Genomic DNA, 26260 nt, shown 5'->3' with positions numbered 1-26260 from the left:
ATTTTTGTCTGGCCAGATCATTTTCACATATTTTTTTTTTTTTCACTTTTTTTTCACTTTTTAAAAAAAATTATTTTCAACTTAGTTTTCACAATTTGTAAAGGACCTCCCCAAACCATACATTCTCTGAAGGCACAAGGCCCATAGCTAGTGCTACACAATTTTTAGGTTGTTTCATAGTTGCACAAATGTTTATTACATTTTCAAGAAAAATTATTTTAATTTTAACTTGTGACTTTTTGAAGATCTCAAAACTAAGCTTTGCGTATATGTGGTGGGTGGGGGTATGCATTTATTTAAGTCTCACTACTTATCTCAGTTTCCTCTGCTGCCTGACACTTGCTACTGAACACAGAAGTGCTAAGCGCATCCATGCTCATTCATAATCTGCATGAGTTCAGTAAATATGCTTCCCATTAACATAATAGTGCTCGGTACTATGCTCTTTGGTGTTCACAAAGTGAACATCAGTAAACATCAGAGGCATGTTTACCAACCTCTCAGCTCGCTATCCTGTACAGAAAGGTCACCCATTAAACCAATCCAGGGTGCGGCTCATGTCAGCCACTGATTGGAGCTATTTATTAAAGTGTGTCTGTGTAAAATCATATTAATTTACACGTATTTCAATTAATCTGTATGATCTTTGAAATTTGTGAACAATCCCACACATTTACTTGTTTTCTGTAACACATTTACAATTCCCTGTGAGTAGGCACTGCTGTTTTACAGAAGTCCCCAGCCTGCCTTCTGAGTTACAGAGGTACTGAGAGGAGGAGTTTCAGGAGGTAGAGTCAGTACAGGAATCACTGCTTGCAGGCAGCAAGGTACCATGTGATATGTAGTAGAGCTGCACGATTCTGGCTAAAATGAGAATCACGATTTTTTTTGCTTAGAGGATAGATCACGATTCTCGCGGTGTAACATCATCTTTCACATTAAAACAAAAAAAATTGTGCTAACTTTACTGTTTCGTTTTTTTTTATTTATTGAAGTGTATTTTTTCCCCAAAAAATTGCATTTGAAAGACCGCTGGGCAAATACAGTGTGATATAAAATATTGCAGCAATTGCCATTTTATTCCCTAGGGTCTCTGCTAAAAATATATATATATATATATATATTTTGGGGGTTCCAAGTAATTTTTTTAGCAAAAAATATTGTTTTTAACTTAAGTGTCAGAAAAAGATTTAGACTTCAAGTGGTTAAACTTCCTGCATTTACAGTTGTTTAAAACTTGGCAGATTGCCCAGGTTATTTGTTTACACAGAAGTTTATCCCTTTGATCTAAGAAGGAAGTTAGATACAATGTTTCAAGTTCTAAACTTGGCAGACTGCCTGGATGTTTTCTTCTGACAGCTGAGTGAGCAGATAATCTCTCCACTTGTTTATATGAAAGAATCGGTAAACTCAGCAGGAGAGATCGTCAGGGGAGGTGAATCGAGATCACGATTTTTTAACGATTAATTGTGCAGCTCTAATATGTAGTCTTTACAATTTGAAAGTCAACCAAAGAAATGAGCACAGGGGAGGCTGCAAAGCATGATGTGAAAAAATGAAATGTAAGCATAAAGAATGAACATCCAACTATACCTAATTAAGTTTCCAACATCCCTGATACAATAGATAGAAAAAAGGGGTACCTCCAAAATAATGGGACTTTACGGGCAACAAAGTAAAAATAAAATACAATGTAGTTTATGCAAATAGTATACATCAATAACAAAATTCAAACGAATAAAAACAACGGTGTTGATGGTGATAATTTCCCATGAAGTGTCCAGACGGCCCCGGGGGTATACTATTGATGTATACTATTTGAATAAACTACATTGTATTTTATTTTTACTTTGTTGTATGCTGTGACCATAAAAATCCTTTAAGCAGCAGAGTCTAGGGAATCCTATAAGTTCATGGTCGCTTCAGCCAAACGGCAGTGAAATGGTTAATGTTGTTGTGAGACTTTCATTTCCACATTTTAGTAGTGCTAAAATTTCTATTCTTGGCTTTTGACTTTACAGTTTTCGCAGTTACAATGCAGGGCCAAAATAAATGTTTTTGTTGCTAAATGAATCATGCAATTTCTTCATGCTGGCTTGTGTTAAGGATCGTAAACCCAGAATTTTTTTTTTTTTTTTAACAGAACAGAAAAGGGTGATTAAGTTAAAGTGTAAGGCTTCATGTACACTACAGCTACTAAACTGAAGTTTAGAAGGAGTTGGGTGTTTTTTTTCAGCAGCCTCTGAACTCTCCTCTGTACATCTACACTCAGTTGTTAATAGTAGTTTAGGGGCAGTTGAGGTTACATGCATTTTTTTGAAAGCAGAAAAATCACGTTCAGGACTGTAGTTTACTGGTATTTCAAATGCTTGTAAGGGCGGTAAACCACATTTATGACCGTTTGCGTTTTATAAGCATTTTTAAAGGGGAAAAAATCCTGATAATTTTTGAAATGTTACCACATGCTATTGCCTGCCTCAATTGATGAGTCCAGAGGTGATGAACTCTGGTCCTCTCACGCAATTTTCTATGTCTTCGGAGCCTCAACGACAACATCAGAAGCATTTCCTCTCACATGCTCATGATGGGATCCATAGTGAAAACACAAAAAATGAGAAAGTCATCTACAAGCACACTGCTCTCTCTGCTGCTGTTTTGTCTTCTCTCACAGATTGACTAAAATAGTTAGTAATTTACTTGTTTTGCATGCAGTGTGGGCATTTGGGACTGAGGTTATCTTTACATGTATGTGTGTTTTGCTAGTGCATTTGTAATTCTATACAGCTGAGTTGCTCATTTTACACACATTTTTGCAAAATGCACAGCCAAATTACATACGTTATTTCCAATTAATCGTTTCTTCCTAGTTCAGCTTTGTGGCTTCCTATGTTACATTTCTGCCACCCATCTCATTGGACAGTGAATCTGCATAATCACCTCTGATAAGGGAGCTGACCCAGGAATTAATGCCTAAACTAGGAAGTAGCAGAGTGACATTCTTGACTAACAAGGTGTGTTTCTCACATGAATGACTGGCCAAAATTAGAATTCCTTTGGCTTGTAAAACCGTAAACATATATGTATTTCTACTTGTATTTCATTGCTTGCCTTACATTTTAACACAGAATTATACTCAAATGTTTACTTACTTTGTTAAAGTGCAAGACGAGCCTAAAACTAAAATCCCTGCATCTACTGACATCCACGATCTAACACTAACCTATCTAGCCCTGTAAAGAAGAAATTAGTATAAATACCTTTTTGAAGCCGATATGGTCTCCAGCAGCGGACGCTCTGTAGAGGACACGGCTGACAACAGCTGTGAAATGAATAGGGGTGACTTCATAGTTACTATGGGGCTTCCATTTTCGGATGTGTCCTCTGCTCTAGAGGTCAACCGATATATCGGCCGATATTTGGCTATTTTTGATAGGCATAGGCCGATTATTATCAAAATTAGGCCGATATTTAACACTGACCGCCGTTCCTCCTCCCTTCTCCACACTCAGCTCGGCACTTGATGACACGTAACAGAGAGGAGAGAGAGCGAGGATCTGTCAGAATTGAGCTTGATGTCGGGGTGGGCGGGACCTGGCCGGGGTGGGCGGGACCCAGCAGCTATCAAACACCAGCCAATGGGATGGGATCTGGGCGGGCCGCTACATGTATGTGGCCCCGCCCCTATTCTTAAGCAGCCCAATCATTGGCTAGTGTTTTGATAGCTGCTGGGTCTCGCCCACCCCCCAACATTAAGCTCAATTCTGACAGCTCCTCTCTACTATTGTCAGTTTCACACACACACAGTTACGCTCGGCTCAGTGTGAAACCTGCCAGTGACAGCCAGTGCCACCTGCTAGTGACAGCCAGTGTCACCTGCCAGTGACAACGCCAACCAGTGCCACCTGCCAGTTCCAAACCAGTGCCACCTGCCAGTGCCAACCATTGCCATCTGTCAGTTTCAAATCACTGCCACCAACCAGTGCCATCTGTACTGTGGACATCAAGTGTGGGGTGGAGTGGGGGAGGTTTTTTTCTTTTTTTTTTTTTTTTTTTTTAAATCGGCTTAAAATATCGGCCACAAATATTGGCATCATATATTGGCCATCGGCCGCCCCAATTTCTAAATATCGGCATTGGCCATAGAAAAACCCATATTGGTCGAACTTTACCCTACACCTGCCTCCAAAGCATAGCCGCAGATAACAGCTCAGCATGGGATCGGGTCGGCATGGTTTTATTTTTTACAGGGCTAGATAGCTTAGTGTGGATGCCTGTAGATGCAGGGATTTTAGTGTTAGCATGGAGTTCTACTTTGTCTTAAAACGGATAGGTAAAATGGATACGCTCAAAGTAATAGACGGGAATACTTTTATTTACTAGAATAAATACTGCTTCAGGCTATCATGAACGCTGGTCACATGTCCAGTTTAGCAGATGCCCAGGCTTGTAGACATGTGAGGATAAAATGAGTCTAAAATACTGTAGCTTTTATGCAAAAAATAGTGTTTCAGCTCTTCTACTATTAATCTTATTTTATTGGTCCTTCCAGCAGAGGTTTAATTTTTAACATAAGGAAGTCTAATGTGCAATTAAATCTTAAAAGATGGTATAGTCCTTAATATGGAAGTACGTATATCTTGGTTGTATAATGAAATGCTATGTGATTCTGATGCAGCTTGTCGGTTCCTCCCCTGCCAGCAGCTCAATTTATGGGCATTTCTGTTGGCTCAAGCAGAATTGACACTTCCACCACATCGGCTGTGACTGCATCTTGGTTCAAATGTGGCAGAGTAAACATAGACAGACACACAAGCCAAAAGAGATCAGTTGCACTACTCAGGCGCAGCCACCATATGATTTAAAAGCACGTCACCCACCAGAATGTAAGAACTTCTTTACCCCCTTCTAACTCCTACAATACTATTGCAAACTATCTGATCCTGTGAATATAGTGCTGTCAAATGTAAGCAGTTGTGCTTGTGCTGCTGGGATGATGCTAGAGTAATCTGTCATTTCAGAAACTGCAGTTCTCCTCACTTTATAGCATTAAAACCCATCCTTGCTGCAGAAGCTAGGAATAGGGTCCAACAACTGCAGATGTTTGATCCCCACATGTCTGAGTTTGGATAGACCACAAGTCTGAGTGCCTTATATCTGACAGCACTATATAGTCACAGGCTTAGAGAGTTTGGCATAGTATCCTTTGCAGTGGCAGCTGGTGCTCAATTTTTGGGTGGGCGCAAACAAACTGAAAAATTAAACTGTTAGTAATGCAGGTCTGTAAATAGCCATTTATCAATTGATTATGTATCAATTACTGCTAGATAAAACTGCGCCCATCATATTCAGCATCACTGTGCCCATATGCAGACCTACAATGCCCCAGCCATGTTCATTGCACAAACTTGCAGGGTAGTCTCAGATCTGGGCATTCCTCTAAGGGTCCAATCACTGACTGTCTGACTGACACCCTTTCCATCCCAGATTACTTTTTATCTTTTACCTGTTCAGCGGCTCAGTACATTCTCTGCACTCATTTAAGGTGGCCATAGAATAGATGATTCCTTTTATTATTTCATACCTAGTTATGGCCACCTTAAATGAGTGCAGAGAATGTACTGAGCTGCTGAACAGGTAAGAGATGAAAAGTAATGTGGGATGGAAAGGGTGTCAGTCAGTGATGGGAATGGTCAGATCTGACAGAGGCTGCAGGGTGTGTGAGCAGTGAAGATATATGTGAGGGGAGAGCAAACAGCAGAAAGTGAAGGAGGGTGGAGAGGGGGAGGATCGGTGTGATAGGGAAGGTGTATAGACTTCCATTAAACGGAGAGAGGGAAAGTAAAGTTGGAGGTGAAAGGTGTTGCTGTAGCAGGAGTCAGGACAGTAACAATAGCATATCAGGTGCCCCTTCCTTCCCCCAGTCCTGGCCCTGCTCCATGTACTGTACCTTCTCTGTGTGTTTCCAGGTATCCTTCTGTGTGCACTGCTGGCTGCCGAGTCTGTCACAGGGAGAAGGATGGAGGACATGGACTGCTGCATGGACCTGAGCCTGCCACTGTTCTTCTTTTCCTGCTGATTCCCTCAGCACTTGCTGAAGGAATCATACAATGCCATTCACTCCTCCGCCAGCAGCACAAGGACTGAGAGAGCTGGGACTTTAAACTTACTATCGGTAAATGTGGTCAGTGTAATTCCGCATTGAAGCCGAAATAGAAAAAATAGTCCCTCCAGTTAGTCTCCCTGGCTCTCCAGATGAACTGGTCTGGCATCCAGCCCACGTGATATATGTGATGTCACATACAAGCATCTGGAATGGATGCGCAATGATGAGCTCAGGTCAGGGGCATTTTCTGAAAGCAGTGGGCCTGTGTGCAGGATCATAAGTTGGGCCCCCGCAGCTGTGAGAGTTTCTGCGCCGCAGGAAAAGTTGTGTGGTGTTTTTGTTTTTTTGTTTTTTAATTGTGCTGAATACTGGCTGTGGCTTAAAGGGACACAGAGTGCAGGGGTTCAGTAGCAATCAATTGACGCAAAGGTTCAGGAATAATTTTAACAAAGTTCCCAGAAGTTCAACAGTAATTCCACAAACTGTCACCTGATTGTGGTTTTCTCAATCACAGTGAAATTCCTTCTTTCTGAGATTAGTAGTGGCAACCCAGCGAGTCCTCTTCCTCCAGATGGTGGACGGGGCTAGCAGGACTGTGATTGGCTTTAGCAGTTGCCAATGACAGTCCTCCTCCCCCTGGAAACAGGGACCCCCCCCCCCCCCCCATACAGGAACTGCACCCAATCTCTTCTCCATCACAAAAGCTGACGATCGCAGCTACAGTTAGAACCAAACAATGTTTCCCATCTTTTACAATGTGTGTCGGCACAGTGCCTCCCCCTCAGTGCAGGTGCGGTGTGGGAATTCTGAAATTGGAATGCATTAGTGTCACACTGACACTTCCCTGCGCTGCTCTGCTGATGGGGAGGGAGTCGGGTGCCAGCAAAAGATGCTTTGCGTGCTGCGGGTTGCCTACCCCTGCATTACACATTATGCCTTCAACAAGGACAATTTGCTGTTTCTGTGTTAAAAAGAATGAGATCAGAGCAGGAAAAAAACATGATTGTGTGTTCAGTCTTATATTTGTGTGCCCTTTATAGCTAGAATAGCACGTTTCTTGTCCAAGAGATGGTTTGTAAGGTTACAGCTAAAGGAGATGAGTTGCACACAATTTGACACTGGGGTTGTGATTCATTTACATGCACAGTGCATCTGTTGTTTTGGGGAGGAAAAGCTGATGTAGTTCTTTAAGCACATTAGGGTTAATTAGGACACTCAACTGCAATTAGACCCCAGATGTTTTTGCCTCTCTGATAATGTGTGATCATGTAAATCTTCACCAAATTATGTGATTAAAGCCATTATTTTATTCACATTTACAATATATTCATCTCTAAATGAAAAGTAGTATTGGATATGGATAAATGTACAAAGGTAATTTTACTAATTCTCATTGTCAGATTTTTTTTAATTTAATTTTTTTAAGAAGACCGGTGATGATAGCTGCACTCCAGATTGGGTAGTGTTATTACCTAACTAATTTCAATTGCAGAAGTGCCTTACAGTAGATGAAAAAGGAAGTTCACACTTGAAATATACTTGGCTAAAGATGCTTCTTAATCCTATTTTGAACTTGTGTTAATTAAAATAGATCCTTTAAACAAATGCCGTATCAAGAGGTCATGATGGAAATATATATATTTATTTTTATTGAAGAGCAGTTGGAAGTATATGTCATTCACAATTCTTTTGGCAATAGAGGAATATGATATCATATGAGCAGACATGCGTATACTTTAGGGTCAATGTAGATTTAAGCCCAAACTTTTTTTTTTTTTTTTTTTTTTTTTTTATGGTTCTGTAATTGTTAGGGCTGAAGTTCCAGTAATTTATCAATCTGTTTTTTAGGTAGAAATGGAAAGCAAGAGTGCTAACGATTTAAATGATTACATATTTGCAAGGGGGTTGGGCAAACAAAGCAAATGGTCAGTTTAGAAGAAATAGGTTGCCCTGGATATCTACTATGTGAGAATTGGTCAGCACCACTGCTATGACTAGATAATATTGATGAGGATTCCAATGATTAAGGGCCTCCTTATACAAACTTTGGAAGGTATAGGGATTGCTATGTGGCTTTGATGTGCAATGAGATGGTCTTTGTGCCCATTGCTATAAGGCAGGAAGTTGTCTTCCAAACCCCTCCTTTATCCCGTCTTTCCAGCAATGATTTGAGGAAATCTTACCACTTTTCAGACTCCTAGGTCTACTTGTATATCATAGTTCCCTTAGTGAAGCAGAATTGTGTAGATGAGATGTGTTGGCGAAGTCACTGGTACAGACTGTAGATATAAATACATGGAGTGGAATACTTTGTCCTAATCGGAAATACCAAATAGATGGATTATGCACCTATCACTGAATACAAATGTTTACAGCATGCACCCACTAACCTAGCTCTATAAAACTTCAAGTCCCATCGCACTGTACTACCATTTCTCTGGTCTGTGGAACTACAAGTCTGATCTCCTGCCAGTATATAATTTTAAGCCCTAACATATTGTACTCTATAAGTCCCAGCCTAGTATACATGAATTGCTTATCTGCACGTAGAAGTCTCAGCACATTATATTTGTATTTTTTCCTGTTGGTATAGAATTACAAGTACCAGCACAGTATTTTCGTTCTGTCTCTTTCTATTTCTACATTTACCAGCACACTATATTTTAGTTTGTCTTGTCTCTATAGCCCCAGCAAACTGTTCTTGCAATTTTGATGTTTGTTTAGAACCAAACTGAGCACCTTTTCAAATCTAACCCAGCACATTACAGTTCTAAATTAAAGACATTAAAATCCATACAAGAATTTTATAGTTTTTTGTACACTTTATCCCACTCTCTCCTCTGACCAAATGGGAAATACTGTTGCTGGTTTTAAAGAAAATGAATTTATTTGCACAATGTTCAAAATTCAGTTATATGCAGAAGAAATGTGCTGTTTTGTGCATTTCATTTAAGTCACTTATTGCAGAGCAGAATGCAGCAGTGCACTAGAGTCTCTGGACACCACGGATGATTAATATGGACACTCCCAGAGTCAATTTTGCATTGCAGCAATATTTTAGATTTTTCCTCCTATAATTATATATTATTGAACTGCTGCAGGTCCATGTGCTTTAGCCACATTTTTGGAAACTATCTCTCTGTAAGCAGGTGACAGGCATTGTCCCTAAAATGTAATGAAAAAATAACCAGTTTTTCCACTGCTTGCACACATGACTAATGCATACTGGCTAGCTCAGGAAAATATGGTGGTAGATCCAGGCAGTACGGTAGAATGACTGAAGAAAGGTGAGTGTCTTAACATCTGTCTTTCTTTGACAAGGCTGTCTCACCAAAATAAGTTCCAACATTGACATACAGCATAATCCATTCTATTCATAAATGTAACAGAAAATGTTTGTTGGCTACATTTTAAGGTAGAACTTGCAGAGTGGGCTGTGCATTTGTTTATATGGAAGGCAGGCATCTAAAGCAAGAGGCTACAAATGTAATGATATACTGCAATAATATAGGTTACTATGCGTACTCCAACTACAAAATGATTACGAAATTAGTACTTAAAGCAACAGTTACAATACAATGAAATTGGAGGGTGCAGGGCTGGCGTTCCCTGATGCCTGTGCATAGCTCTTAAAGTGATTGTAAACGATCACCTTGTAAAACAACCCATGCTCTGTCTGACAGTTCTGGGCTTCTTTCTGCTGCTTCCATCTCTGCCCCCAATATTTCCATTTGAATGTTGTTCATTGTTATACATGTCCAATAAATTTGTACTTTTTTACGATTACTGTTTGTGGTCCGTTTTAAAATCCCAACTTGAGGAACCTGCTTTTTACTATCGCCTTGTAAAACAACCCATTATGTTAAAAATAGAAATGAAAGGCAAAACATTTTTTGTATAGACATAGACAAACATTTTAAATATTTTTTTTCCCCTTTTTTTTTTTTTAAATGATCACGTTCCCTCTGTTCTCGGCTGAATTAGAGCTGGGGGGAGGAGAAGCTGCAGAACACTGAGCTTTCCAGCGAATGGCGCTGCGGTGGGGGTATGTCAGGACAAGTCTGATCAATGGAGGAGAGTACACTAAGTTCCCAGCATGGCTAGAGAACTGACCACGATGTGTTCTCCTGATTAGAGGTCGACCGATATATCGGCCGGCCGATATATCGGCCGATATTTGGCGTTTTTTACTTAATCGGCATCGGCCGATTGTGCTGATAAAAAAGGCCGATTGTAACTTCAGCCGTGACTTGCAAATGACTTCTGTAATAGAAGTTAATGCAAGTTACCTGAGGTTATCTGTGGAGAGGATTCTCTCCTCCTCTGGGCAGCCTGCCAAGTCTGATAAGAAGATACATTTGTATCTTTCAGGTTCTTTTTATCAATAGACTGAACTCTGTGTGTAGAAGTTCTCAGTTTAACCATTTAAAGACTAAATCTTTTCTGACACTTGTTGCTTACAAGTACAAATCCTGTATTTTCTGCTAGAAATTCACTTAGAACCCCCAAACATTATATATATTTTTTTAGCAGAGACCCTAGGGAATAAAATGGTGATTGTTGCAATATTTTATGTCACACGGTATTTGCGCAGCGGTCTTTCAAACGCAATTTAAAAAAAAAAAAATACAGTAATGAATTAAAAAAAAAAACCTAAGCAGTAAAGTTAGCCCATTTTTTTTCGTCCAAAAGTTTTGATTACCTGTTTTTGTGTATTTAATATTTAAGATAGTGTTTTTTTTTTTTTTTTTTTTTCCTAAATTATACATACAAGTGAACTGATTGGAGGTTTGTTTTGTTTAATGTTTAAATGAAAAAAAATTCTGTATTACTTAAGGCTGCTTTCACACTGGAGCGGGCATGCGTTGATGGTAAAACGCTGCTAGTTTTAGCGGCGCTTTACCGTCATTTTAGAGGCGCTATTCGGCTGCTAGCGGGGCGCTTATAACCCAGCTAGCGGCCGAGGAAGGGGTTAAATGCGCCCCTGAAGCGCCGCTGCCAAAACGCTTTGCAGGCGCTTCGGCAGCGGTTAATTTCAATGGGCAGGAGTGGTGGAGGAGTGGTATACACCGCTCCAAAGATGCCGTTTGCAGGACTTTTTTTACATCCTGCCAGTGCATCGCCTCAGTGTGTAAGCACTTGGGATATCACACTGAGACTGCAGGGGAGCCGTTTTACAGGCACTTTACAGGCACTATTTTTAGCCCAAAAGCACCTGAAAAACACCCCAATGTGAAAGGGGTCTAACTGTTAGATTTTATGAGATGAAGGGAAAAAAGAAAAAAGAAAAAAAAAAAAAATCGGCCAAATATATCGGCCCAAAAAAATCGGCATCACATATCGGCCATCGGCCACCGCGATTTCTAAATATCGGCATCGGCCAGAGAAAAACCCATATCGGTCGACCTCTACTCCTGATTAGTGTGGTCAGTTTTTAATAGGAAAGCAGAGGGACTGGCAGGATCACCAGGGATTTCACATGAAGGAAGCAATGCAGAGTGCAGGATTTTTTCTCATACAAGTACATCAGGAATATGAAGTCTTGGGATAGCAAACACTTAAATGTCTGCTCGAGCACCCCAAGAACCCCAAAGTACAAAGTGGTGTTAAAATACTAACCTAAAGCAGGAAGATCATTGGCTGGCACCATTCCCTTCCACCTATCTTGGTTTATTAGTTGATGAACTTGCAAGTTCAAGAACATGCCATTAGGCAGAACAGACAAAAATGTGCTTAAAAAGGCTTTGAGGTATATGCAGGTATTGTGGAGTGCCTGCATTACAACCTTTTTTTGTAAAGTTTTATTTTTATGTCTCCCTGTGGTTGGTGCTCTGTATTGTTTTAGGTTCCACATGCTTCATTGCCTAAGTTTGTTGTGTATATACCAGATATCTTCTGCTCAGACCAATCATACAAAACATGTACTTTGAATTAACTGGAGTACTTAATTAGTGGTTAGGTTAAAGCTTGCTATTTCACATGGATCATCATGTGTGGAAGCACCCATTCCTAGACTACTGCATCTAGGTGATCATTTTATGTAAATCCCAGTAGCTTGTGAAGATTTTACTCTATAATAAATATGCATAAAGGGGTTATTTTATATCGATGAAACACTCTTAATATAAATTTCTTTTTCATACATCATGGGACACACTCAGGCTAATATTCATTACCTGCTGGGTTATACTTCATCAGGTCAATGGACGCTGGCAGACCAAAGGTCCTCAGACAGGAAGTGATCCCCTATATAACCCCTCCCATACAGGAAGTACTTTCGTTTTTTAACCAGTGTCTGCAAGGTTTATGGCACGGTTTGTTTGAGCTCTCTAAGCTACAGGTCTCTAGTCCCACAAATGGTTCCAAAATAAATCAAGGGATTGACCGATCATATCCATTTGACACATGCTTTCATGCTTAGATAAATGGTACCCGAGCCTCACAAAGAAGACTCCAGATCCTGCGAGGTTTTCCCTGTAATGTGGTTTCCGGGCACTGGACCATGCGGAGTGTAAATCGTGGACACTACAGCGCTAAGGCATTTCCTGCAGGGTGCTATACAGGTCCAAGTGGACCCTAAACATTAAAAGGGTACCCAGTTCTTGAAGGTCCAAGTGACAGGAACCCGCCGTGAAGGGTGAAGATTGGGACCTTAGTTTCTAATTGGCCCTGCCCCTGGACAGGTAAGTGAAACCCCCTTTATTTTATTATTGTGGGGTGTCCCAGTGATTGTAGCAATCAGTCAAGCTAGCTAAAAGCTGGACACCTGTGTGCGGTAACCATACGGTGGAGTTTTGGACTAGCTGTGGGTATTTGCAAAGTGTACTTTTTTTTTTTTTTTTTTTTTGCTTGTGTCTTGCTGCCTTTTACCTGTATTATGGCGCACGACGGTGCGCTGTTTTGCCTTGGTTCGCCATGGCGCACGTGCAGTTGCAAGAGCGCCACTGGGCCCGGCAGTTTGGCGGCCATGGCGCACGCTGCTTCTCCGCACGTCCGCCGTAGCCTTTAACTGGGCGCATGAGGATTCGCACCGTATGTGAATACAGTCATGCCCGTTCGCCGGGACCGCGCATACACTCAGAGTGCTGCCGTGCACACCCAGCTTATTTTAAGCTGTGTAGGCCAAGCATGTGGTGCTTCCAGAAGGCAGCTGTGGGACACAGAGCAGGCTCTGAACAGACACTTGCAGTGGTTCATTTTTCCTTACCCGGGTCACGTCAGTCACCAGGTGTTGCTTGGCAGGCTAAAGGTGCTTAGCAGGATTGTTGCATAGGGGCTTGGTGAGCCCTATTTAAGGGTCTCCCTTCTGAGGTGTTTTAATACTACACCCAAGTACTCTTTGTGGCTATTAAATGTCTTCCAAAAAGAGGAGTGGGACTAACACCAGAGGGAAGGGAACACCTATGTCAGTGGTTCCTGATGAACCTAGTCGTATCCCTAGTGTTGTATCCCCTGAAGGACCAGAGGCTTCCGGGCAATCTGAGCTGCTGCGCCTATCTGGTATTGTGCCTACAGTCAACGCTGCTGCTTCACCCTTTATCACTAAGGATGAACTGTCCTCAGCCCTAGCCGAGTTAGAGCACAGGATTTTCTGGCATGATTGCCTCCATCCTGCAGGGTGACAGGAAGCGTGACAGATCCCCCCTCCACGGAGTCTCCTAGTCTGGAGCAGGAATGGGTTGAGGATGGGGAGGAGCTTAAAGCTCAGGATTGGGTGGAGTGCCCGGCTGATGAGCCTGCTTCCGAGCAATCTGGACAAGAAGATATCCAGTCGATGTCTGCCTCTCAGTCGCAGAGGCTTTTGATCCTGACTCTGACCGAAATGGTTCGTTCTGCATAATATAAACCGTGCGGTATTTGAAGACCAGCTCAAAGTCTAAAGCAAGGGTCTTCAAATTATGGCCCTCCAGTTGTTCAAGAACTACAATTCCCATCATGCCTAGCCATGTCTGTGAATGTCAGAGTTTTACAATGCCTCATGGGATGTGTAGTTCCGCAACAGCTGGAGGGCCGTAGTTTGAGGATCCCTGGTCTAAAGTATATATAGGTCTGATCCTTAACATGGCCCAAGCAAGAGTATTCTTGCCACCCGTAGGTATCTGTGACCTGAAGGATCAGGTGCGTCAGATAAGGGGCACCAGACAATCCTCCATTCGGCTCTGTATGAGTCTTCTAGGGAGGCTGGTATCCTCCTTCGAGGCAGTGCCCTATGCCCAGTTCCATTCCAGGCCCTTACAACAAGACATCTTGTTTGCTTGGAACAGAGGAAGAAAAGCCCTGGATTATCCAGTGTGCTCATCTCCTCAGGCATGCTTAAGCCTAAACTGGTGGTTGCAGGATCAGAACCTGCGACGGGGAAAATCCTTTCTCCCGGTAACTTGGAGAGTACAGACTACAGATGCCAGTCTCTCAAGCTGGGGAGCGACCCTAGATGGGCTCACAGCTCAGGGGAAATGGTCAGGGACAGAGCAGACCCTGCCCATAAACATCCTAGAATTGCGGGCAGTACATCTGGACCTACGGTCCTGGACGGTGGAGGCCTATATAAACCACCAAGGCGGAACCAGGAGCCTTTCAGCTCTGAAGGAGGTGAACTACATACCAGCTTGGGCAGAGGGAGATGTGCCAATTATATTGGCAGCCTGTATTCCGGGAGTAGAAAACTGGAAGGTAGATTATCTCAGCCACCAGCGGATCTTCCCGAGGGATTGGTCCCTACACTCAAAGGTGTTCCAGGAAATTTGCCAACGTTGGGGATGGCCAGAGGTCGACCTACTGGCATCCAGGTTCAACAACAAGCTACAGCAGCTTGTGTCTCGAACAAGAGATCCTCTGGCAATTGGAGCAGATGCAGTTCCATAGAGCCAGTACTCCCTGGTTTATGCTTTCCCTCCGATCCCTCTCCTTCCACATTTGTTGCGCAGGATTTGGAGAGAGGGGGTTCCAGTCATTCTGGTGGCACCAGCCTGACCCAGAAGGTCCTGGTTCCCAGAGATTGTGAGACTGGCCATGGGCGCATCCACATTGCCCGATCTGTCTCAGGGTCCTATATACCACCCCAATTTACAGCCTCTAAATTAGACGGCATGGCTATTGAAGCCAGGGTGTTGAAGGACCATGGCATCTCTGGACCAGTGGTCTCTACTCTAGTGAATGCTAGAAAAGCTGTCACTAGGAAGATTTATCATAAGGTCTGGAAGACTTGTATTGCTTGGTGTGAAGCCAGAAAATGGCATCCTTAGAAATATGTGATTGGGAGAATTCTCTCTTTTGTAAAGCGAGCTGTGGAAATCATATTGGCTTTGAGTACAATCAGCGGTCAAGTTTTGGCCCTACCAGTATTCTACCAAAGGCCTTTAGCCTCCCATTCACTGATCCGAACCTTTATGCAAGGGGCAACTCGCTTGATTCCCCCCCTTAGGTCACCGATGTAAAGGTAAAAAAAACGCACTCAGTAAAAAAATTTATGAAAATAAATATAAAAAAATAGTTAAGTCCAATGAGCAGCAGCTTATTGTGAGATATGCACAAAACAAAGTATAGAAAGGAGAAGCTGCGCTGCTTTAAGGTTGAATCCAAACAATTGCTTGTAGGTAACAAAATGTGATGAAATGACAGTTCAATTCTGGTCCAAAACAGACACCAAAGTGAGCTTGATCAACAAATTGTGCCCCCACCTTAAGAAAAACTCGCTTACCAGCTGCCAAGCAAAACCAGGCAGATGGCTTAAACCCGGCCAAGGCCTTTGCTTGTATGGAAGATCATCTGGCAAACTTTGATTGAATGGCTGCATAAGTTCTCCAAACGCTCCTGGTGCCGTGCAATTTCAGACTTAAAAACTCAGTACCTCAGCCATGCATAATATTGTCTCAAACAGTATTTAATATAAAATTTGGTATTGCACTTACATTTAAAATTCATTAAAATTGCGCATAAACAGCAGAGCCAGCCAGCTACAAACAAAACCCGTCCTCCCAATGGGTTTCCCATTGACAGCGTCACATATGACGAAACGCGTCTGGAGGAGGATACATGTCACCACGCTGTCTCGGTAGGACGGGTTTTGTTTGTAGCCGGCCGGCTCTGCTGTTTATGTGCAACTTTAATGCTTTTTACATTTTGCATGTGTCGGCCTTTCATTTAACCAGTTCCCTACCGCTGTATAGTATGACAGCGGCAGGAACCCTACCTCCCACCGGGTGGGCGTCATATGACGTTCCCGGCATTGTGGAGAGCGCGCGCCGCATCACTGGGGACCCGATGCGTGTGCCCGGCGGCCGCTGGGGGGAGAGGAGAAATGATCGTATGTTCCTTGTACAGTTAGAATCACTCCCTAGGACACACATTTAACCCCTTCAGCACTCCCTGGTGTTAACCCCTTCCCTGCCAGTGACATTTATACAGTAATCCAATGCATTTTTATAGCACCGATCGCTTTATAAATGTTAATGGCCCCAAAATAGTGTAAAAAGTGTCCGATCTGTCCGCCGCAATGTGTCACGATAAAAATCAGATCGCCGCCATTAGTAGTACAAAAAAAAAATAATAAAAATTACAAATCTATAACTTTTGTGCAAAATATGCAATATATGCTTATTGGGATTTTTTTTTTTTTACCAAAAATACTTAGAATACATATCGACCTAAACTGAGGAAAAAATTGTTTTTTTTTTTTTTTCAAAATTGTCAATTTTTTTTGTTTATTGCGCAAAAAATAAAAATGCATAGATGATCAAATACCACCAAAAGAAAGCTCTATTTGTGGGGAAAAAACGATCAAAATTTAATTTGGGTACAACATCGCATGACCGCACAATTGTCATTAAAAGTGTGACAGCGCTGAAAGCTGAAAATTGGCCTGGGCAGGAAGGGGTGAAAATGCCCTGTAATGAAGTGGTTAAATCAGGACATTATTTTGCCTTCTTTTTTCTCTCAAACTCCGGTGGAATAGACAACCGCATTCTTTGGATGTTGTCCGGGCAGTCAAGGTTTATTTGTCTAGATCTGTGGAGATATGAGGATCAGACTCCTTATTTTTATTTTTTGTTTTTTGTTCTACCAAAAGGACCCAAGAAGGGGCAGGCAGCTTCCAAAGCTTCCATTGCCTGTTGGCTCCGTCAATTGGTCATTCAGGTCTATGGTCTGAAACATAGAGCGCCTCCCTTTAGGGTGAGAGCTCATTCTACCAGGGGTGTAGGAACCTCCTGGGCTTTTCACCATCAGGTATCTGTGGCTCAGATTTGTAAGGCAGCTACCTGGTCTTCAGTGCATACGTTCACAATATTTTATCAAGTGGATGTTCGAGCAGCCGAGGATTCGGCTTTCAGCCGCAGTGTAGTGCGGGCTGCCGTTTAAGTTCTGATGACTATTGTTTGGCAGGGTGTCTCCCTCCTCTCAAGGCTATTGCTCTGGGATGTCCCAGCAGGTAAAGAATATTAGCCTGACTCTGTGTCCCAAGATGTACTCAAAGAAAAGGATTTTACAGGCAAGTATGACGAAAAAATATATATTTTTAAAAAACAAGCTTTTCCTAATCTTGTTATGATCTGCTCGTTTCCATGCTTTTTAGTTTCATTCCTGTTTGGACATGCATGTGGCATGTAAAGATATTTGAAAGTAATCTCTTTGGGAAGGGTAATATTACATGCAAAATGTCTCATCTTTTTGACCCCTGCTACACTTTAATGTTTTCCAGGTCATTATGATTTATGGCATCTTGTAGACTGTGCCAAGTTTAAGCATTACAAATTAAAATATGGTTTATGTATTACACAGCATTGTAAAATGATTTATATTACTTATAGCTGCCTGAACATTTGTCACATCATTATATAATTCTTTGCATGGATTTGAACAGTCTAATTATGTCTTCCTGTTAAATATTTTCTGGGACTGAAAAAGTTAGAGCCAGCTTATTGGCGTTGAAAACTAAATTCATAATAGGATAGGGATCAGAATACAATCAACAGTTTATCTTGATTGTACAGAACACAGGCATATTTGTAGATATTTGGGTTATATGTTGCTACCTACAGGTGATTGAACACTGGCAAACAGACCTGTAAGGACCCCCATATAACCCCTCCCACTGACTGTTATCCCCAGTATTTTTTTTTTTTGCTAGAAATGTTCTTTTCCTCCTCCTGTGGTTTTTGTTTTTTTCTGCTCCAGCTTGGCTGTGTACCAGCCCTTTTAGCTACTTGCGCAGTTTCCAGATTGCTACCCTGGGCACTCCACTGGGATTGTACACCAGAATTCTAGAAGACCCTGGTTGGCCTGTAAAGTTACTTTGAGCACTAGACCCTGCATTAGGTGCTCCTTCTTGGCACGTTGTGCAGTGCATGGTGTAAGCTGCAAGGTGATATACAGGTCCAAGGTAGTGGTGATCTGTGTAGGTGTGGTTCAGTCCCGGAAGACCCCGTATATTCTTCCCAAAACGAGGATACCCTGTCGTCAACCCACCCTCCTTAAAGTGGTTGTAAACCCTTACGTATGCCAACTGAAGTGACATGCCTCAGATGCACAGAGATGAAACAAATCCTCCTAAATAACATTTTATTTTATCTGCACTCATCTCTCCTCTACAGCCTCCTGAAGCAGACATTTTACAAAGCATTCCTGAGCTCAAGCAGGCAGGGAGTGGGGATCTGATTTCACTGAGAGCTGACCGTAACCTGAGTGGAGGAAATGGGCACACCCCCTCCATACAAATGCATAGGGAAACCTGCACAGAGGAGGCTGTCAATCATAGGCTGTGTGCTGGAGCTCCACTCCTCTACCCCCTCTCAATCTCTTGGAGTCGGCATTAGCTGTTAGAAATTGGTTATGCAGATAGAGCAGGTAGGGTTCAAACAGAAATCACACTCAGTGTGCTTTGGATTGAGGCAGTTGCACATCATAGAAGGATATGCTTTGTTCATTTTTAATGTCTGAGGTTTACAACCACTTTAAATATTGCAGCCGAGTTCTTTTGTAGGTTGGTGCGTAAGAAACTTGTTCCCTTTAAAAATCCACCTTTGTGTCCCATTGCCAATCCCTTCCTGCCTATGGGGGCTACCAGGAATATCTATGTAAATATTTTTTTATATTGGGGCAAAAACCATTACTGCCTTTTTTCATACTGAGAGAGAGGAAAGTCTTGGGTAAGTTTTAAGTCACTTCAGGTAGAATTCCAGTCTAACATTAACTGTGCTTAAAAATGTTTTCTCCCCCCCTCCTGCTACCTGTGCTGCCTAACCTGTGTGAAAAAGTGGTATATACTTACCTGTTTTCTGTCTGCTCTGATCTGGTCATGTGATCTGCAGCTCCAACTTCCCTGTGTCAGTCAGTGGTAGCTGTTGAGGGGAGGAAGCACCAACAATGGCTGGGACATGGCAGCCTATGAGTGACATCACAGTTTCTGAAATTCATAGCCGATGTTGAGTGCTCCCTCCTCTCTCCTGCAGCAGCCACTCATTAACACATGGGATCACGTGACTGGACCAGAGCGGACAAATGATAGGTAAGTATACAAATCTTTTATTGCAAAGCTTGGGCAGTATAGGTAGTGGGGGGGGGGGGGACGACATTTTAGGATTAGTTGATGTTACAATGGAATTCCACTTTCGATTGCAGTGGCTCTTGTGCAGGGAGCTTTTTACAGAGGATTTTCGCTGCCTTCCCTCATGAAACAACAGTTTCTTTTTTTTTATACCTGTGCTGGCTCCTGCCCTGTCTCAGGAAAGAGAGTAGGATGAGGTTTTATTACCTGAAAAAAAGGGAAGATGGAGCGTTCTCTTCTGACTCGGATGAATCTCTGCAGAAAGAGGCCATTTTGTCAGTTTTTCTTCTCTCCAAAGCTCCAAATAACTTTTTTGTGCTGGTAGATGAGTTCTCGGTTTGCTTTTTACATGAGGGTACTGGGTCTGGTGATGTCTTATGCCCAATTCCACTCCAGGTTGCTGCAACTCGGCATCCTGGCTAAGTGGGACAAGCGGGCTCTGTCTCTGAGCAATCCCATGTGTCTGTCTCCCTCAGCCCACCTCTCCCTGAGTTGGTGGTTTCCCAATGCAGCATTGGAGTCGGGAAGTCAGTTGTTCCAATGACATGGGAGAGTCTCATGACGGATGGCAAGGAGTCTTCAAAATGTTGACTGTTTAGGGAACCTGTTCGGCAGAGGAATCCAGACTTCAATAAACATTTTGGTGCTCAGAGCCATTTGACATCTCAGCTTCAAGGACTGCCAACATGGGTTCAGCGAGACAATGTCAGAGCTGTGGCCTACATCAACCATCAAGGGGCCTGTCAGCATCTGGACCAAGGAGAGTGGTCCCTTCACCCGGATGTATTTTGCAGAACCTTTCACACAGGTGGCATTTATTTCAACAGACTGAAGAGGTTCGTTGCCAGATCCAGAGCTCCTTAGGCTTTTGCAGTGGATCATCTGGTGACTCGTGGGATCAGTGTTGATTGAGTTATTTTCCCTCCTCTAAAGCTCCTTCTATGACTGCCCTGCGGGTTTGAGTCCGAGGGCATTCCAATGATTATTGTGGCACCAAACTGGCCCACCCCTATTTTTTTAATGTACTGCTTTTGGCCCAGTTATCTAAGAAATATGCCAGGGTCCTGTACCATATGATAAAGAAGAAAAAGTTTTCTTGCCTGTAAAATTCATTTGGAAGAGTACAGTACAAGACATAGGGCCCTCCACGCTATCCTCGTTTTACCCTTCTTGCTTCTAAAATGGAGGGTAACTGTGAGAGGATTTATATAAAGGTCCTTTGTTCTGTTTGCCAGTGTCCATTCACCTTAAGGTAAAATGGCTATGTTCTGTACTGTTGTCCACAAAAATGGATTTCGGCCAACAATGTGTTTTTTTTTTTTTTTTTTTAATCAGCATGAAGGGAATGTATACTGGTACAATAAAAAAAAAATATATAACTATGTACCACTACTAAATGTATTTTTCCTGCTTTGCAAATGTGATTAAGGCTTCATGTACACTAACTTCCCCTGGAGGCTGGTTGTGGAAAAAACGCTTACACTGCAAAAATGCATGTAAACCAATAACATGGTTTACACAAGTTTTTGCCACATTCAGCAGTTTTTGGCCAAAACAGTCCTCTCCTGAACGCGATTCTTCCCTGTTCAGGAGAGGGCGTTTTAACCTCCCCTAAATGCAGCTGCTCCTAAACTATGCTAAAAGCCTGTGTGTATGTGAACAGAACAGCTTTTATTGAGTTGTGATTAGGGGCTTTTGGAAAAAAAAGCCAAAAGCTCCTAAACATGAGTTTAGGAGCAGCCAGTGTACATGAAGCCTTACCTAGTTTCCTAGCCCGAAATTTCTCCCTAATGTCAAGGTTTTCCGAATACCATAGTACTATTCATGGTATTAACTGTAGTTTGCAGTTAATTGCAGTTTATTAAGGTGTTTTTCATAACGTTAATTGCATTTTATCTAGCAGTAATGCATGTTAGAATTTTTTTGTGTGTAGTTTAAGGCTTACTTATGGTTACTCTGTTTTTATTTAGAGTGTCCGGGCAACCCCACAGAATGATGCCATAACCGTTTATTTTAAACCAATAACATTAAAAGCTTCTGAGAGCAGATACACCAAAGTTGCGAGCATCAGTTTTGATGGTAAGGGTGTGGTTTTCTTCGAGGTTTTGTGAGTGGTATAAGTAACATGCAAGTGCTGGTATTTAAAGCTTCTAAACATTTCTTTTCACTTGTTTTTTGGATTAAGTGGAGAAGGATTAGAACCTCACTGTAGTTCTTATTGCAGTCTGTGTCCATATTGTGGAGAAAAGACATTTTCTAGTAGAATAAGAAAGGTTTAGAACTTTTGACAATGTCTTTATTTTTATTTCTGCCTTCCTGCTGCACTAAAACTTGCAACCCTGTTTTTTGTTGGGACTTTCTAGGGACAGTGAATGTGGGAAGATCTCCCCAATGGTGTAACAGGCAGAAATAAAAACTTGACAGAAAATGTTACTCTTTCTCCTATTCTCAAAATCAAAATCTACATGTTGCGAGTAGGAATACGCTTCTTCAGGAGAACAAAGATCTATTAAACCTATATGAAAAACATAGAACATAGAGGGGTTTCTATAGTGACCTGATGTCTCTTTACTGGACACAAGTAGCAAGGTGTAGAATTAGTGGTACTCACAAATAAGATACTTTATGTAAACAAAATTGACGCCGGACTATTAGGAAGGTAGATGAGAAACCAACCAGTCCAGAATGTAGAGTCTATAAATAAAGAAGTAAATGCAAAACTATAGATTAGAGAGACATATTACTAAGTGGTGTCTGATACTAATACATGCTAGAAGGCATGTACAATAAGAGATCAACACTGTAGTACAGGTTAATATTGTAATACTGGTGTAAAAAGGAGGGGTGAAAAAGACAAGGCTTACCATATAATCAGCCACAGAGATATTAGCATTGTAGTTTGCTGGTAAGCAAAGAAATGTATGGATATATCCTGGGATAGATAGCCAACATACAGCTAGGGAGACACAAGTGCTGATAATGTAGATCAGTGTGTGTGTGTTAAAGTTACAAAGCTTGTTCAAACATTGTAGGGAAACAAGCTTAGGGCTCAGAGAGGCTGGTTCCTACAAAAGAGGGGAGACAGTATAGCGTCAAATGAATGACAAGCTAATTGTGAAGAGATAAGGAAGTTTAAATTAAATAAACAGATATTGCGGTTACCTCAAAATTAGAGCCACGCTGCGTGATGTGTATATCTCCTGGTATTAGCATCTGGTAGTGATAAGTGGCAAGCTCTGTATATGTATATATATATATATATATATATATATATATATTGTATATGTGTGTGTGTGTGTATGTATGTATGTATGTATGTATGTATATATATATATATATATATATATTTATTTATTAATATATATATATTTATTATGTGTGTGTGTGTATGTATGTATGTATGTATGTATGTATATATATATATATATATATATATATATATATATATTATGTGTGTGTATATATATTTATATATATATTATGTGTGTATATATATTTATATATATATTATGTGTGTATATATATTTATATATATTAGTATGTCTGTGTGTGTGTGTATATGTATGTGTGTGTATATGTATATATATTTTAATTAGTCCCAACCGGAAATGCGTCACCCCCGGCCGGAGGTGATGCTGGCTACCGCGCATGCGCTGGATGACGCCGTGTACGCGGCGGCAACCAGCCAATGTGACGATAGCAGAGGTGGATATCACGGAGGACTGGAAGTCGCCCCGGAACCCCGCCAATCGCTGCACATCTGGCCCAGAGAGAAGTAGCGAAGAGCGACGATATGCGGTCAAACACGGTAGGCCAAATGCCTCAATGCCAGCAAGTGGACCAACAGGGAAGAAGCGTGTCAAATCAGAGCCATCAGACAATTTTAAAATAAAATAAACATATACCAAATTATATTGAACAAATATAACAATTAGCATTAGAATACAGATAGATAAAACATCAAATACAGTATAGCCATACCCACATTCTAGAGAAGTATCAATTATATGTATTATATTGTTTATTGAATAGAATAAGGAGATTTTTTGTATTTTTAGTAAGCTAGGGAAGTTTTTTCAAAATAAAAACGAGATTGATAACTATAATTATGAAGTGATATTGCAACAGAAAAACAACATCAACTAGATGTTTTATAGTGAGATGAACACGTAGCAAATAAATGACATAAATTAACTAATGCAATGTAAGAAATAGGGAAGGAGGGATACGTTGTAATATTGCCAACCATGGTGTTCATATGAAATCCAATATTAAGGGAGCAGGAATTGATTAGTCAAGTTGTAAGGCGATAACGATAAACTACAAAAAAGGTTTATAGGATTGAGTTTAGTTTAACCCCGGCAATCGAGTAGCATTAAGTTGCTCAATCCAAAGAGTTTCCTTTTGAAGGATAAATTTATCCCATTCCTTAAGGATCTTTTGCCTTAATGCAGAGAATACATTAGGGTAAAAAAAAACTTTAGCCTTTATAACAACATTAAAGCTGATGTTCAAGAGGAGGGGGAATGTTCATCACCTTCTTTTTTTAATGGCCTGCTTTCCAGGCTACTTGGATAAGGGTCTGGTATAAGTTTATGGTAAGAACCTCACTCTTTCTTTCCCTTTTCTTTTCTTTTCTTTTCTTTTCTTTTCTTTTTTTCCCCCTCGAATTCCATACCAGACCTGTAAGGCCTAATATGAATTGTGGGGGGACTTTGTATACTAGTCATCTAAACAGAAATCGCAAGTCAATCAAAAATCATCACACGACGAGGCATTTGTTTATTATATTTTCATGTGTACTTTTAATAAATGTACATTATGCCAGTGTGAAACTTGGTTGCATGTATTTTACAACACTGTTTTGCTCACTTACTTTTTAAATGTTTTAATTTAGGTAGTTACACATTTTTTCTATTTGTGCAGCATCAAGAGCAAAGAAACCCTCACAGTTTTCTGGAAAAATAACAGTTAAAGCAAAAGAAAAGAGTTATTCAAAACTTGAAATTCCATATCAAGCTGAAGTGTTGGATGGGTGAGTAAATGGTCCTCAAGCTTCATAATTGTGAGTCTAATGACATGAATGGATCCTTTTTCTGCCTCATAAAATTCTAAATATTCTCAGCTGTTGGTTAATGGTCAACTACTGAATAATAACTATTAAAGTAGACTTCTTGCTTAGCCAGTGCATACAAGTACATACATTTGTAATGATCCACAGTGCATCTATGATTGATGGTATGAACAATGCAGTATAAGCTAAACATTTCTACCCAATTTAAGCCTGGTTTATTCAAACTTGAGGTGGTCCTGTCTTTTTAGCCATAGTGGATAGCCCATAGACAGCCTAATTCTTGTTTTTTGACCCTTGGAATGTCACATACCTGTTGATTGACATTAGCCATAGTTATTCTGCTATATGCCCACCTATCCTATAGTTTCAATATGCAAAGCCCACACATGGCGATAAAGGTCTTATACAGCACTTCATTCATACCAGTACCTCAGAATTGCTCCATTACATGATTCAGTGGTTGCAGTTATGAAGCTATGCTTTAAATGTAAACGTTTCATGAATGTGCCAGTCTCTCTATGCTGCGAAGCCATCCTGCCTCCTTTTTCAGCAGGGAGATCCTTCACCTCATACAGTACTGGACATATGGTGCAAGCAGGTTACAGATTTTTTTATTAATAGTGTTTAGGAATACATGTGCCTTTCTTATAACTCATCTTAAAAGACTGATTATTTCACTCACAGGTACTTGGGGTTTGATCACATAGCCACTTTATTTCATATCCGGGACAGTCCCTCTGATCCAGTAGAGAGACCGATCTACTTGACAAACACCTTTAACTTTGCGGTTCTCATTCATGATGTCTTGCTTCCAGAAGATGCAAAGCTCATGTTTAAAGTAAGGTTAATGACCTTTAAAATGCAGCAGGCAATTTCAGATATAAAAATTCTTGCAGTAAAAATCTGTTTATTTCCCTCTAAATGCAGGTCCAGAATTTTACTTCACATGTGTTAATTCCTCCCGGTGAATCAAGATATGTATTCTCATTAATGTTCATACCATCCACCTCCTCTGTCCATATTGACAGCAATATATTGCTTATTACCAATGCATCAAAGTTTCATCTTCCCATTCGAGCTTACACAGGCTTTCTAGATGTAAGTATGACAAGATTCTCTACAACCGAGCACAGAACCCACATACTGTATTAAGGTCTTTTTTAACCTTTACTCTTGTTGTACACATACCCTTTGACAAAGTGTATGGAATTTATGAAAATGGAGGAGGCAGAATCTGGAGAAGATATGCATGGCAACCAATGAACTTCTATCTTCAGCTTGCTCGGTTAGACCCCTTCACAGTGAGCTGGTTTTCAGGTGCTTTAGCGCTGGAAATAGCCTCTGGTAAGTGCCTGAAAACCGCCTCCCATTCATTCCAGTGTGACTTTTCACACTTGGAATGTTCGGAAAAGTTCTGCAAGCAGCATCTTTGGGGCGGGTTGGGAGCACTGTGTTTAGCGCTCCCAAAATGCCCTGGCCAATGGAATGAATGGGCAGTGCTTTCAAAGTGCCGCAAAACTGGACTTGTTAACCCTTTTTTTGG

At 41.2% G+C, this 26260-nt stretch overlaps 1 protein-coding gene across 2 annotated transcripts in view; it reads left to right on the top strand.

Moving 5' to 3' along the window:
* TMEM131 (transmembrane protein 131) overlaps nt 1-26260 on the top strand; it is a 317376-nt gene that overhangs the window by 177277 nt on the left and 113839 nt on the right. For both annotated transcript variants that reach the window (XM_073614647.1, XM_073614646.1), the window contains exons 12-15: nt 21614-21722; nt 24570-24678; nt 25402-25555; nt 25645-25815. In XM_073614647.1, the coding sequence (XP_073470748.1) occupies nt 21614-21722; nt 24570-24678; nt 25402-25555; nt 25645-25815 (543 nt within the window). The remainder of the gene's footprint in view (nt 1-21613; nt 21723-24569; nt 24679-25401; nt 25556-25644; nt 25816-26260) is intronic.

This window comes from Aquarana catesbeiana, linkage group LG02 (genome assembly GCF_042186555.1).
Source record: "Aquarana catesbeiana isolate 2022-GZ linkage group LG02, ASM4218655v1, whole genome shotgun sequence".
Taxonomy (NCBI): Eukaryota; Metazoa; Chordata; class Amphibia; order Anura; family Ranidae; genus Aquarana; species Aquarana catesbeiana.
The sequence above is the reverse complement of the archived record's forward strand: the minus strand, read 5'-3'. Positions and strand labels throughout refer to the sequence as shown.